Source organism: Lampetra planeri, chromosome 36, assembly GCF_965212315.1.
Source record: "Lampetra planeri chromosome 36, kcLamPlan1.2.h2, whole genome shotgun sequence".
NCBI classification, from domain to species: Eukaryota; Metazoa; Chordata; class Hyperoartia; order Petromyzontiformes; family Petromyzontidae; genus Lampetra; species Lampetra planeri.
The window spans coordinates 8,009,258-8,024,840 of NC_136142.1; the positions used below are offsets into that span (position 1 = coordinate 8,009,258).

Genomic DNA, 15,583 nt, shown 5'->3' on the forward strand with positions numbered 1-15,583 from the left:
GCCTAGTAGATAAACTTGATTGTCTCTCTGCACAATAATGTGTTTGCAAGTCAATCGGTCCATGGGCCCCTCCTGTTCCTTCCATTCTCTTCCCTTCTCCCTTGCAGAATCATCTGCGTCGTGCAATTCTTTCAGGGTGGAGCCGGTGTTAGTGGTTCGCGCACTGCGCTATGAACCTGCCTAAGCCGAGTTCGGTTCAAAGCCACACATCGGCAGCAAGTGATATATGACCGGACCTGCAATGACCAATGGGGGTTTGGGGGATCGCCTTTGCTTCCAGCGGTCAATTGATAGACCAAGATACACGTCACATTGTAGACTAGTGGTTGATACTCGGCTCCCAGACTTCCCTTGAAAACCCAACCCGTGCCTTCTGGGTGTGCACTGATACAAGCGACACCAATTGGTTTTGGAGTGCATCTTTAAAGTCTCTGCTGCCTTCTCAAGTGTCGTCCTCGTAACCGAGGGTTCATTCCCATGACGGATCCATTGCATCTCTTGCAGTGTTCAGCATGTTACCATGGAAAGTCCCGTTCAACTGCTCATTGTCTCTACAACCTCTTGCTCACTTCCCTTCCAGTTTTTTCTCCCGTAAATCATCGTCGTCATACCTCCAGCGGCGCCCCTCTTTGGTTGTGTCACCGCACGTGCCACCACCGTCTTGCCACCGTGTACAATTGTCTCGCGTGTCTTGTGTGCGCTGCAGAATCCACACAGGTGATCGGCCTTACAAGTGCGCTCACCCCGGCTGTGACAAGGCCTTCACCCAGCTCTCCAACCTTCAGGCAAGTTGGTGCGGTCTCAGAAATTACACGGACAACATTGGTGACGAATATCTGAACCGCTTCTGGGACTGCCCTAGCATGACTCGGCCTGAATTGAGTGCCTGGTGCCGTGTGTTGCTGGCCACCCACCCACCCTGACCTCATGTGCCGTGTCGGCCTTAATAGGCGCTCGCCAACAACGCTAGCTCATGTTAGAGGCTACGCAGCGGGACGGGGATCTTTGGCATTGTGTCAGGTTCTGTTATCGAGCGGTCACCACAGGTGTGGGAGCTGTCCCTCGAGCGTCTCGCCCTCTCTCCGTTCCCTCCTTCCACCTCCCTTCTCTCCTCCCTCGTGCCCCCCCCCACCCTGCTCTTCCGGCCCGGCCCCCCCCCCCCCGTCGCGTGGCGCGTGCAGTCCCACCAGCGGCAGCACAACAAGGACAAGCCGTACAAGTGCCCCAACTGCTACCGCGCATACACCGACTCGTCCTCGCTACAGATCCACCTGGCAACACACGCCGTCAAGCACGCCAAGGCCTACTGCTGCAACATCTGCGGCAGGGCTTACACCTCGGTCAGTGCACGCGCGCAGTTCGTCGCCGTCGCGGCGGCGGCGGAGAGGTCCGCTGTACCACGTGGCCGAGTTCTTATGTTGATGCAGAAGTAGAGGAAGTTTGGCGAGATGTTAAACTACCTCGTCTGGTCTACAGGAGGTCGTGGGGTTCGATCCTGACCCTGACGCCTGCTGCTGTATCTTTGGAGTTTGCGTGTCTCTCTCTCTCCCCGTGGTCGTGTGGATTTTTCTCTGTGCCCTCCGGTTCTTCCCTCCACATTTAGAAACGTGCGTTCAGAGTATTTGGCTGCCGTAAATTTCCACCTGTTATGCCACTACGTTGAGCTGTCATTCGTGGCAAAGGTCGCTTCTGAAAAAGAGCTCTACAGCTCAGTGGCGCCTTACCTGGTAAAATAAATATAGAGTTCGAGTTGCAGCAGCGATAGGGTGCGTGTGAATAAGATGCGGTAGGGTTGCGACGCTTGGTGCTGTTCTCGCACGTGATGGCGGCGGCGGCATCATGGTTCAAGAGCTTGGTGCCAAATTCGAGGTGTCCTGGCCCTCGACGAGAGGGCTCCGGAACCAACTAAACTATATTTTATTTTAGCAGGTAAGGCTCCACCGAGCTATATAGCCTCTGTTTTCAGAAGCGACCTGGCTACCACAAATGATAGCTCAACGAAGTGGCTTATTGCGTGGAAATCTAAAGCAGCCAAATGCTTTAAAACCCGTGTTTCTAAATGTGGAGGGAAAAACGGGGGACCCAGAGAAAAATCCACATGATCGCAGGGAGAGATACACGCAAACAGCAGGCGTCAGGGTTGGGATGAAACCCACGACCTCCTGCATACTGGGCGAGGTAGTTAACATCTCGTCACCGTGACGCCCAGGAATGGTCGACTGCGGCAAGGTTAGCGTGCTGGATTAGTTGCAACAGGGTCGGGGGTGTTACACGAGTCGCAGCAGGGTTGGTTGGTAACTTTCTTGACGAGCACCAGCATTGTTGTTTGTTGCCCATGTGTGTCGCTGTGTTCGTCACACCTTCGTTTATATTTTAGCGAGCGAGCGAGAGGCTGGTGTAACTTTTGCTGACTTGCCAGAGAGTGCATTTCCATTGGCGTTTGTGCTACATCCTCTCTGTCCCCCTCTCTCTCTCCTCTATTTTTTTCAATCTCCATCCCTCACCTCGTTGACTATCCTCACGTTTCTTATCTCTCCATCTTACATCACTCTTCTCTGATGCCCTCTTTCTTCCATTTCTTCTCTTCTCCCTCCCCCACCTCTCCCGAATTTTTGTTCCCTTTGCTCCATCCTCCCTTCCGTTCCTTCGATCTTCCTCATTCATCTGAATGCTTTAAAATGTTTTCACCTCCCTGCTCTTCTGTTCTCACCTCCCTCCCTCTCCTATAATTTGTTTCCCTGCCCGCTTCCCCCCCCCCCCCCTCTCTTTCCGTGTTGGTGTCCACAGGAGACGTACCTGGTGAAGCACATGAGCAAGCACTCGGGCCTGGACCCCAGCGCCGCGTCGGGGCACCAGTCTCCGCCCCCCAACCCGGACTCCCCGCCCTGTCCTATCCGCCTGCCCATCATGTGACTCCCGCACCACCCACCTTCCTCACCTGTCTCACCTGCTCGCTCGCTCTCTCACTCTCTCGCTCAATGCCGCCCCCACCCCTGACCTCCTCCCCCCACCCACCCCTCTGTCCCCCCCACCCCAATCCAACCCACCCCAGACACGAGCCAGAGACTCGTGACAGCATCCCTCCCCTCTCCACTGACCCCCCTCCCCTCCCGGAACCCTACCCCCCCCGATCCCTCCGCTTCTCCCCTGCCGCCGCAAATGCACGCCGCGCAGATTGACTCTCTGCTTGACTTTTCTTTGCGTTGCCGTTTCATTAAAGGCCCGCCGCATGCCTTGTATCGGTAACGAACTAATGGTTACAAATAACGGTGATGATGATGATACGCTAACTGCAGCGCACACACACGTTTATCACTCGGTGCCGATTTTGTCGCGTGTTGGTCGATAAGTCTTTTTGAACGCACGTGCCACGAAAGTTACTTAAAACACAAAAAGATTCCCTTGACTCGCCGTGTGCCCCCATCACCCCTCGACCCGTTTTTTTTTATTATCACTTCGTCAAAATAATAAAGAGAAGTAAGGAGGAGCACTTTGTTGAATTGTTACCATGGATATTTGGAACATTTTGTTGTAAATCGTGCATCGGCAGCCTCCAGCGGGGGAAGGTAGCGAGTTCATAGTTTGCCAACGTTTTGAAGACAATCCCTCTCCTTACTTATTTGTACAAGTACGCTCGGGCGAACACAAACCGCCTGCTGTTAAAACAATCTATAAATATTTTGACCGTCCGTTGCATTTACTATTTTAACTATTTTATATATATATATTTCCCATCATTTCGTGCATCGGCATACGCAAGGTAATGTTGTTTGTCGTTTACCGGAAGCCCATTGGACGGTGAAGGCAGTTACGTGACCCCCCCCGCCCGCCCGCCCCCCCCCCAACCACGACATTTGTTTTAAGTTGCGTATTGAACGGCTAGGGTTGTTGAGCGTTAAAAGTCACGCAGTAGACGATCATCATTGTCGTTAAATTTGAAGGAGGGGTGGGTGGGAGACTTGATATAAATCGGGGCGGGGGGGTGGGGGAGAAATGTGTTCCAGCACAGGCATGAGACAATTATACGACATCATGTGATGAATTACCGAACCTGTCTGCTTGCCATTTTACTAATTTTTTTTTTAAACTTCCACTTTCTTTGTTTTCTAGAAAATCATGTGACTTGAATAGGAGCAACGTCAGTCATGTGAGCGACATTCACTGCAAGTCTGAGATGTGTCATGTGACGCACTCCTTTTATCACGTGATGTAAGCTTCAAGCACCCTCCCTCCCCTTCCCTTTGACCCTCGCCCCTTTACCCTCCCAGTGGTGCCCTGCCTCTAGCCCCTTAGCCTCTACCCCACGACCACTCCCACCTCCTCCTCCCCTCCTCCCACGTCTCGGCCAAACGTATTTTTCCGTAGTTCTGTCCTTCCCGGATGGACGGATACGAAACCCGCTCACCCGACGTGCGTAGGGCGCGATCGCCAGAGTGGTTGGTGGCAGTGGCGGCGGCGGGCGAACCCGAACGTTTTGCCTCTCGTCGCCGAAGACCTGCAAAAAACGAGAGGACGCTTATGCGCACACGCTTGGACTTTTACGGACGCCGAAGGCAAGACTCCTCCTCTCCCTCGCACTTTCACCGCAAACCAACCCCCCCCTCCCCCCCCGAAAAAAACAACTCTACACCCCGTCGCCGCAACCGGCATCGTGTTGAAAAAAAAGACTTCGGTGAACGTGAAAACTTGAGCGCAATGTGGAGCGTAGACGCACGTGCCTGCTTGCCTGACTCGGGGTCGCGCGTTTCCGTACGGCTCGGTGTGACTTTGAAAGAAAAAAAAATGTGTGTATCGTTGTCAAAGCACGATGCGCGGCGGGAGAAATTTCGAGGCGCAAAAAAATGTTCGCGCGTCCTCGCCACTCGACTCCCACCACACTCCACTCTCCCGCCCCCCCTCCACTGTCCTTCCACCACCGAACACTTTGGGACAAGTTCACATCCTGACGGCAGCTAAAGGGAGGCCGCTGCCATCCAACGGCAGTGGCGCCCGTCAACCGGTTTTGTACATAAGTGTCGGGTGAGCAGCGCTAAGCAGTGCCCACTCCGGCAGCAAGGTTCCCACTCTTTTAAAGGTTTAACGTGAACATTACGTGGTTATAATTTTATTTTAGACATATTCTCTTCGCTTGATAACTGCCACTGTGATCAATGACAGGACGACTATAACTGTATTAACTGATGGATTCATATTTACTGTCACGTTCTCGGTTTTGGTTTTTCGCCGATAGACGACATGACCCGCTTGCCGAAGATGAGTTACGTGCCGAGTTTTTGTTTTCTCGATTCGTCGGTCCCAAGAGAAGCTACGTTTGCCGCCAATCCTCTCCTCAACCGTAAAGATCGTGTCTACGCGACTTCAATGCGCACATTACGGACCCAGTGGATTCTCTTTCCCATTGCACAAGCAGCCGCTGTGAAGGTTTAGTGAAAAAAGGTGTCCCAGTTCGCTCGTTAAGTCTTGTCGGGCATGCGATGGTTTACCTATCCTTGCCCACTGGCCTGACTGTCGCCGTGATGCGCGCGACAAGAGAGAGAGACGGGTCACGCCACGGCGCGGCGAGATGTTAACTACTTCGCCTGGTATACGGGAGGTCATGGGTTCGATCACGATCCTGACGCCTGCTGTATATTTGGAGTTTGCATGTTCACCCCGTGGTTGCTTGGATTTTTTCTCCAGCTCCGCCGGTTAAACCCCCTCCATCCACATTTACAATCAACGTTTGGTTCAGATTATTTGGCTGCTATAAATTTTTGACGTGACGAATAAGCCGCTTCGTTTGAGCTGTCGCTTGCGATCGCCAGGTCGCTCCTGAAATGAGAGCGACATATAGATGAGACGTGACGGTTGAAACCGCACTTCCCCCGCCGGGACCCGTGACTCGTCCCGTGGGCCGCGATGATCACGGACGGAGGGGGGAGCGGCTTTCGTCTCAAATTGTCCACCCCCACACACGGCTTCCACCCCCCCCCCCCCTAACACTCGTCCCCCATTGTCGGTACACGTGGATAAATTAAGTCGTGTGTGTGTGGAGGGGGGGGGGCGGCAGTTTTAACATATACAAAGTATATATATATAAAACATTTCATTTTGGAACCGAGCTGAAAGGCAAAGGTGTGATTGGTTTTGGTGTTTTTACAAACATCGGTCAGCTATCGCGGTTACTTCAGAGGAAGCGGCCGACCGGTGATTTTAACTCGACCCCCCCCCCCCTTGTACAATTTTGCCGTGACCCCAGTTTGTACTTTTACTACGACGGATGCAGAAACCTCTGGGTACCGAAGGCGCGCCCATCTTTTTTAAACCGAACCTTGCGTTTTACCGAAGAGGTTCATCGTTCTCGCGTGTGGTTTTTTTTCTTTTTTAACTTAACGTCACGCCGACGTTGCAACAAGAGGCAGAGAGAGAGCTTCGTTTCGTTCATGTGGAGCCGTCTTGTTTTTTTTTTGCTATATTTCTTTTTTCATTTGAGAGAAAATATCGAGTTACAACTTGTTTTTTCGATTCGGATCGAGAGCTCACATTATAATTTTTAGTGCCCGTTTTTCGATGATTAAATACTGTGCACGAATAAGCGTGCCTCGCGTATATGGAAAGGAAACAAAACGGTGATGGTGCGTGCGATGACTGTCACTTCTCAAAGTTATATTTTAGACTGAGTGGCCTTCAAAGTCAATACATACTGAGCGTTTAACGAGAAATTTGAGCAAAAGTACTCCCCCCACCCTCCTCGCTTATCTCCGACTAAAGTCGATAATTACGAATAATTTTTTGCGTTTCCATTAAGCTTTTTTTGTGCATAATTATTATGATTACAATAATATTTTTACAATAGCACTATTGGCTATACATTAGTATATTGTAAGATATGAGGTATGTAGATTATAAAACTGCATTTATACTTTAATAATCCCACTAATATGGTGTATAAGATGGTTTTGCATGGCTGTTCCTGTACATATATAAAAAAAAAGTATATATGAAGTGAGGAAAGGGGTTGTGGTTTTTTTTACGTACCGTGTGTGTTGGCTAGAGAGAGCGAGCGAGAGAGAAAAGAAATGCCACATTGGCATGGCTATTGTGTTCAACCAATGCGTTGGTTTTCACCAGTGTGAGACTGGACAAGCCTCTATCAGTGTTGGCAGTCACACGTGCGGCACCCTCCCTTGCTTGGTCCCACCCAGCTCAACGGGCAGTGAGAGAAGGTGCGATGGGTAGCAGGAGACCTGCGCGCGTGTGTGTGTGCAGGGTTTCTCATGTCTCTCTTCCCCCGATCCCCCTCCACCCCCGCCAGCAAAAGAGGTGCTCGTTTCGTCTCGGAAGTCAGTATGACGCGTGCGTGCGTGCGTGCGTGCGCTTTTAACGTTTCCAACAAACGTTCGGGAACAAACGTTCGGGAGCAATGTGACGAGAGACGCAGAAAGTCGCTTTCGCCGGAGTAGAAACGCCTAAATGCCCGGGTGCTGAAGTTTGGTTTCGTGTTACTTTACCGTGATTTTTTCCGCTCTGCCAACCGTTATCCCGCTCCCCGCCCCCCTTCCGCATCGTTGATGAAATCGAAGCGTGCGTGCGTGCATCTCCTTTCACCGATCTCGCCTCGGCTAGTAGATAATCTGCGATGATTCGTCGCCGTGGGGTGGCGAGAAGCCGGTTGGGGGGAGACGAGGCCTCACGCAGACCTCACGTTAGCAGCTTCCCGAGCGGCAGGAGGGGAGGTGGGTGCGATTTATTGGGAGCGGGTTCTCCTCGTGAGCGACAACATCGATACATCCGACGTAATTTTAGGTCCTTTTTTTTTTGTATAACCATACTACTGCCTCGACAGTGCCAAATGTTTTTTTTGCCGATAAAGCGACTTCATTTATTTAGCGACAGCCTCTCTTTTGCGTCCGGTGGCGGGTGGGGGGGGGACCTTGGAGGTCGCTGGCGCCAACGACGACGAACCGAAGCGTTTTTATTCTCCGGCAAAAGGAGTCCAAATCTCGTTGCGATCTCGCGAAAGTTGAGGTGTGTTTTCTTCGATGTAAGCATGGGAGAAAGTCCCCTCGCATTCATATTACTGTATTTCTTTTATTGTGTTTCTTTTATTCCGCTGGCGTCGACAATTGAAAAAAAAAATCGTCGGAAGCATTCACTCTTGAAATGTCACGCGTTTAAAAGCGTCGGATGCTGTAGTAAAACTCTCACCGCGCGCCGTTGACATCGACTCGCTAATAATGCGGCAAATTGAGCACACTTTCTTATCCGGCAGAAGTAAAAACGGGCATCCTTGAACCGTGCTTTCGATTGAAAAAGTAGGAGAGTGACTTTTTCCTGCATATTTTTACGATACTTCCCCACCACCCGCCGCTACCGCTGTTTTTTTTCCCCCCTGATTTTTTTTTATGCGGACACACGGGCTCACAGTGGACTAATGAATATAGAGAAAAAGTGTTGTTACATTGCACATAGCTCTGTACAGTATTGAGGGTAGGGGAGGGGGCGAGCTTTGAAAGAGAGCTTAAATAATGAGAAGGAAACTCCCGAACGGATTAAAAAAAAAAATATTCTCACTTTCTGTGAACATGTTTTTGGATCTGTGTCATTTTACAGATACAACTGTTGCAATATATATACGGAGGGGTATGCAAAGTGTTTTTTTTATTTCAAATAAAAAGACAATTTCACTAAAGTTCACTTCACTAAAAATACTGTTTTAAGAAGTTAGCAGGTAACGATTGTGCGATTTGCAGTCGTTCGGTTTTATCGATCACATTGAGAGTTACCTATTCACTTTATGGATTTTCCTAAATTATTGTTTTAAAGTACAAATTCACAAACTGCCGTGCAATTACTTCTTTTCCCGCTCGGTTTAAAACGAATTTCAAAAGAAAAAATTTCAATCACGGGAGCTAAGAACGCTCGGTCCAAATGACATTTTTTTTTTTTAAGTTTGAATTCTCCGGCATGTTTTTTGAGTTGTGCCGCGTGTTGTTCAATCTTGCTGTACTGGGCGTTTCACTCCCCGCTCTGGGAGCTTGTGTGATTATTTCCCAAAATGAAACTACGGGACATCACGCGCGGAACGCAACGCGGTACAACCCAACGCACGCGCACACACGCGTCGGGGGAGATCTACAGCACAATCGCGAAGAACCTACACGATATCCAACTCCTCGTTTCACGCTCGTGGTATTTTCTTTCAATCAAGAAGGGTTTGTCCTTTTCATTACGGTAATAGCTTCTATCTTCTGTTTTGTGTCCCGACAATTCTTAAATGAGCGACAGCATTTCGTTTTCGATAACAATCGTGGATGTGTTTTGCCTTATCGACTTTTCGCCGTACAGCATATCCTGGCTTTCGCGGCCACGGTGAAAACCAGCGCGCGTTGTGGCACGTCCGCTGTTGACCGCGTTGAGAGAATACTTAATTTAACCCGACAGTCTCGTACAAACGTCGCAAGCCAATTTTGCGCACAATTTTAACAATCTCAAGCTTGATATGCCATCTCATTGGAAAGGTTCATAATTTTCATCGTTTTTTGTAAACGTGTTCGTATATTTCTCTTTATTTTTTTCTCTCAAGAGGTGTCTCCTTTGCAGTGCTGTATACCTGATCTATTATTATTATTATACAATGTATTATTATAATAATTTGTACTACGCTCCCGTCATTTTAATAATGCATTGACAGTATACTGTAGTTAGGGAATCAAGTTAACGTTTCTTTTTAAACAAAAATAAAAAAAATTACTATATATATAACAAGCACTTGTACAGACTTAACTGAAACATGTAAATGGGGGTTGTTTTCCTTCTAAAATAGCCACCACATGATTTTACAGAATTTCTCACTGAGACCGTTTTTAGTTGTGTCTGTCGCCCGCCGGGTCAGCGTTCGACTCACCACAGATGCTTTGTATTTTACGAAATGGGACATACGATGGCTTTTTTTTAAATGTACCGGACTTTAAAAAAAAAATACAAAAAGAACAAAGTTGTGTTCGCTTGTAATTGTACCTGTGACATTGTTTATATTGTATTACTATACGCGTAACATTTGCTATTTTTTGTCTCATGTATAGCATTCATTTAATGTATATAACAACAGCAAACAACTTTGTTTTGTTATACCTGTATCATTAAACATTTTAGAAACCAAAATTCCGCGTTGCAACCTTCTTGCTCATCGCCTTCTCTTTTAAACAAATAAGTATTTGTAACTGTATCCCTACTCTTTGTTTTTATTTCGGTAAAACAGTCTGCATCAGCAGCAGGCCATGCTTTCCCACCCAATGACGGACGCTTGTGTTGCGCCCGAAACGTCGTGATTTTATTTAGTTGTCAGTTATTTTATTTTTTACCTACGTGACTTTACCGAAAAAACCTAAGAGTATGAATCCTTGCAGTCACGAAAGCTTCAAATCTATAATTCTATCCCTCTTGCGCCATCAGTATTGCATAACGAGATGAAGAATTGATTATCTCTCTCTACGTGTGTTGGACTTCTCTCACACCGCACGTATCCAACCGTGCTAATCGGAGGTGCGGGGGGAAGCACAACAACCTAAACACAAAAAGCGGTTGTAAAGAAAGTAGTTTTCACACGCTCATTCGCTCGCTCACTTACCCACCCAATCTAAAAGTGCACAGCTCTAGTGGCTTCCTAAAATATCGGAAGGAAGAGCGTTCCAGACGGCCGCAGAAGCGCATCTGAAGGTGCGCGATGCAGTGACCGTCTTTGTTCTGTGGCTATTCATAAGCAGCTGCTGCGAGGATGACCGAAGTTCACGTGATGATTTATACTCCTTGGCGAGATCAGCAAGTACTCTATGAGATCTCTTTTACCAGTGGCAATATATAGTAGTAGGTTTTTACCCTTTTAAACTGGTACAAAACTGACACCTTTATTCAAGGCATCATGTTTGCAATAACCACAACACATGTAGTCAAAAAAGCAGAGTTGCTTCTTTTTGTTTGCTTTTTTGACTACTTGTGTTGTGGTTATTGCAAACATGATGCCTTGAATAAAGGTGTCAGTTTTGTACCAGTTTAAAAGGGTAAAAACCTACTACGAGATCAGCAAGGTTATTGTGGTTCATTTGTGGCAAACGAAAACAGCTTTCGGAAGTGGATATGACGAAGCTACCGCTCGGGTTAACTTCAAGAGAACTCTGGTCCATGCAGTAGGGAGCAGCAACTTGCCCACTCGCTCCGCATAGACGAGAATGATGGTTGTCACATGCCACTCAATCAGAGTTATTTACTTCTCACGAGATATTTTATTTCTTACTTTATAATGGCCATCGAAAAGCTACGAAGCCACCGCTGCTGAGATCTCGAGTTCAAGACGTGCCCAAGATGGTTGCTGGGTGTGCGTCTTTTTAAATCCTTTATATTAAGTTCACTTGCTTGCGCGCTTGCGCGCTTACGACCGTGCAAATCCTTCGGTCGTTTTTTAACCCACTTCCCGTGATCCAATCGAGCTTACGTTTTGCACACAGACTCGTTGTGCGTGACAATTTATTTTCGTAAAAAATTTTTTCCAAAATTTTAAACATTTTAGGAAAAAAAAAATTATATTTAATTACCAATTGCTTAATGGTGGCAGGCAATCATCTGACCCATAGGTGGCAGCCATCTCAAGCCAGTGGACGAGAGGACTCTAGCCGCCCGTTTCAAAGACCAATGTGGGCTGGGTTGTGGCCCATTGAACACGCATATAAAGGATTTATAGTGAAAAACTTTGTTTTTACGGGTTAATTTTTTGTTACCCATCCAAAATGGAAGCATAATTGTCCAATCAGTGTCGCATTCTCAGGCAAATAATTCTCAATTGGGAATATATCGAAGGGTTCAGTGCGTCAACCCTGTGTCAGAATAGTGCTGTAAGACGGCAGTACAGCACCAAAGGCACAAACTCGGGACAGACCTTTAAAATGTCCTGAAAAAAGTGTTCCGTGTCAACCGGTGCAATATTATATTTCTTGGAGCTTGAATAAGCCCAATTTAGTGAATTTTTTTTAAAAATGTGGTGCAGTTATTGGTGACTGGGTTAGACCGTCAACTCAGTACATTTGATTACAGGCTTTAATTAAGGGTTGCCTGTCAAGGGGATTCCTAATGGCCAGCACTGTCGGGAATCTGAGTTTGAGTCCTGGACGAGGTGTCTCTCACAGGATTCACAAATGGCCATTGTCAAAGGTCGCTGTCGAATGGGACGTTAAAACTGCCTGGCCAAATTGCCGAGAATGCGGAAGCTAAGCAGGCTTGAGCCTGCATTGTTAATGGGATGGGCGACATCCTCCTCCACGTATCTGTGTTTTCCACAGAAGACGTTTTTTGGTTTCCACACCCGATCAGCAACAAGGCCTTCTTGGGAGTGCACAAAATTTCAGCAGCATCAGTTCAATACGAGTAAGAACCCTTTCCCTCTGTTAGAAGTGGGCCCAAGTTGGACGGCAAAATCTCCCTCCGCACAGATGCTGCAGCCAGTGCAGTTAGTGCTGCAGCAGAGGGCAGTGCAGTCTTGCAAATGTGACCAGCGTGGTGAAGTATGGTGCAGTGACCACCACCCCAGGAGCCGCACAGAGGTGGAGGGGAGGCAACCATCCATCATCATGCACTGAGCTCATGGTACAACTCAACGCAGCGATACTCAAAATCTGCTTCGGACATCAATCTCTCGAACTGTAACAGCCTCACATGGGTATAAACTACACGATACACTACAGTGTAGTGTATCGTGTAGTGAATAGTAGTGTAGTCACTTCACTACTATTCACTACACGATGCACTATACACTACACTACTATACGCTACACTCTACACTACTACTATAAGCTACACTCTACACTACTACTATACACTACACTACTATTCACTACACGATACACTACAGTGTAGTGTATCGTGTAGTGAATAGTAGTGTAGTGACTACTAGTCACTACACTACTATTCACTACACGATGCACTATACACTACACTACTATTCACTACACGATACACTACACTACTATTCACTACGCGATACACTAAACACTACATTACCATACACTACACGATACACTACTGTACACTACCATACACTATACTTACTATACACTACACTGCTATACACTACACTATAAACTACGATACACTACACTATACACGACACTACTATACACCACACTACTATTCACTACGCTACTTTACACTATTATACACTACACTATTATACACTGAACTACGGTACACTACACTATACACAACACAACACTACTATACACAACACTATTCACAACACTACTATACACGACACTCCACTGCACTACCATACACTACACTATACACAATTATACACCACTACTATGCACTACACTATACACTACTATACACTACACTATGCACTACACTCTACTATGCACTACACTACTATACGCTACACTATGCACTACACACTACACTACTATACACTACACTATTATACACTGAACTACGATACACTACACTATACACAACACTACTATACACTACACTACTATACACTACACTCTACACTACTATACACTACACTCTACACTACTACTATATGCTACACTATGCACTACACACTACACTACTATACACTATGCACTACACTACTATACGCTACACTCTACACTACTACTATAAGCTACACTCTACACTACTACTATACGCTACACTATGCACTACACACTACACTACTATACACTATGCACTACACTACTACTATACGCTACACTCTACACTACTACTATACGCTACACTATGCACTACACTACTACACTACTATACACTATGCACTACACTACTATACACTACACTCTACACTACTACTATACGCTACACTACACTACTACACTACTATACACTATGCACTACACTACTACTATACGCTACACTCTACACTACTACTATAAGCTAAACTCTACACTACTACTATACGCTACACTATGCACTACACACTACACTACTATACACTATGCACTACACTACTACTATACGCTACACTATACACTATACGCTACACTACTATACGCTACACTCTACACTGCACCGTCACAGCCTCACGTCGGTTCTCTGCTGTCGCCCCCTTGGTGTGTAACTCTCAAGATCCTTGTTTGCACATCCGCAACATCAACATGCCACTCCGGCTACTTTCAAGGAACATCTTCAAGGCCTCTCTCTATCTGTGTTGGTCTCAGGGCTGTTGAGCAGCCCTGAAGCTTCGCTCCGTGCCTCCGAGTTTGTTGACTCGTCTGCAAAATCTGGCGAGTTATAAATGTCATCATTATTCTTAAAGTGGGCTGTACAAATTTCGATTTAAAGTTTTCGTGAGTGCAGGGATTCATCTGCTTGGTTCTCTCGGTAAAGTCACGTAGAAGGAAAATAATAAAAATAAAACATTAAATAATTCTCACGACGTTTCGGCCACAACGCAAGCAGCCGTCATCAGGTGAAGACCAGGTCTGTCGGGGAGACAGCGTCTGAATGTTGTCTCCCCGACAGACCTGGTTTTCACCTGAGGACGGCTGCTTGCGTTGTGGCCGAAACGTCGTGAGAATTAATTTATTATGTTTTATTTTTATTATTTTCCTTCTACGTGACTTTACCGAAAGAACCAAGGGGCTGTACAAGTTGGCATGCAGCTCATTCACGTTTGGCTCACACGTGTCAGCACAAGTGTCATCACACACGTGTCATCGCAATTGACTCACACGTGTCAGCGCACGTGTCATCACACTGTGGCATCACAATTGGCTCACGTGACATCACAGTGTCATCGCCGACTTGTAAACAGGCGCGGTTCGTCCACTAGGGGGCGTTGAGGCGCCGCACCAGCAAGCGGCTGGAGATGAGAAATTATTTTTCAAAAAAAAAAACTTTTCTGTAAATAGTTTTGTTGAATTTACACCATTAGAACCTCATTTGCCAGTAAAAAATATGATAATTGTTTTTTTACCCTTCTATCTGGCAACAAAACTGACACCTTTTTTTACAAGGAGTCATGTTTGCATAGACCACAATACCTGCAGTCATAATGCAAAAAAGGACAGTGCATACAGAGTTATGTTTTTTGTTTGCATTATGACTGCAGGTACAGGTATTGTGGTCTATGCAAACATGACTCCTTGTAAAAAAAAGGTGTCAGTTTTGTTGCCAGATAGAAGGGTAAAAAAACCAATAATCAGTTTTGTTGAATTTAAACTTCTTTAAAAATATTCTTTCAACGTGAATTGCCGAATGAAAATAACAGTTCAAGCTGTTCGTATTCGATACCGCTGCAACGCCACAGTCTGATTTGCCTCGGGGAGGTCTGGGGTCGGCTGCAGAGGTCGCAAACGGGTTTTGATTCCTTACCCGTACCCGTACCCGGCCGCACCATGGTCGCAAACGGGTACCCGTACCCGGCCGGGTACGGGTAGCCGGTTATCGGGTAGGGTACGGGTATCGGGTACCCGGTTGCGACCTCTGGTCGGCTGTGAAGGCGTCCCCCCCCCCCCGAGCGAGAGATTTTCCCGTCATTCATTGCGATCAGCTTCGCATTCGAGCCACGCCGTTTGAGACCCATTCACGGCGGTGAAAAATCCGCCCCTGG

General features: G+C 47.1%; 1 protein-coding gene across 5 annotated transcripts in view; it reads left to right on the plus strand.

Annotated features, from left to right (window-relative positions):
• The window catches only part of LOC144730750 (zinc finger protein 362-like), a 63,775-nt gene extending 53,632 nt beyond the window's left edge, over positions 1–10,143 (plus strand). For all 5 annotated transcript variants that reach the window (XM_078611481.1, XM_078611480.1, XM_078611479.1 and 2 more), the window contains 4 exons: positions 707–785; positions 1,182–1,340; positions 2,788–2,909; positions 4,111–10,143. In XM_078611481.1, the coding sequence (XP_078467607.1) occupies positions 707–785; positions 1,182–1,340; positions 2,788–2,909; positions 4,111–4,213 (463 nt within the window). In that variant the 3' untranslated portion in view covers positions 4,214–10,143. The remainder of the gene's footprint in view (positions 1–706; positions 786–1,181; positions 1,341–2,787; positions 2,910–4,110) is intronic.
• Positions 10,144–15,583: the final 5,440 nt, after the last annotated feature.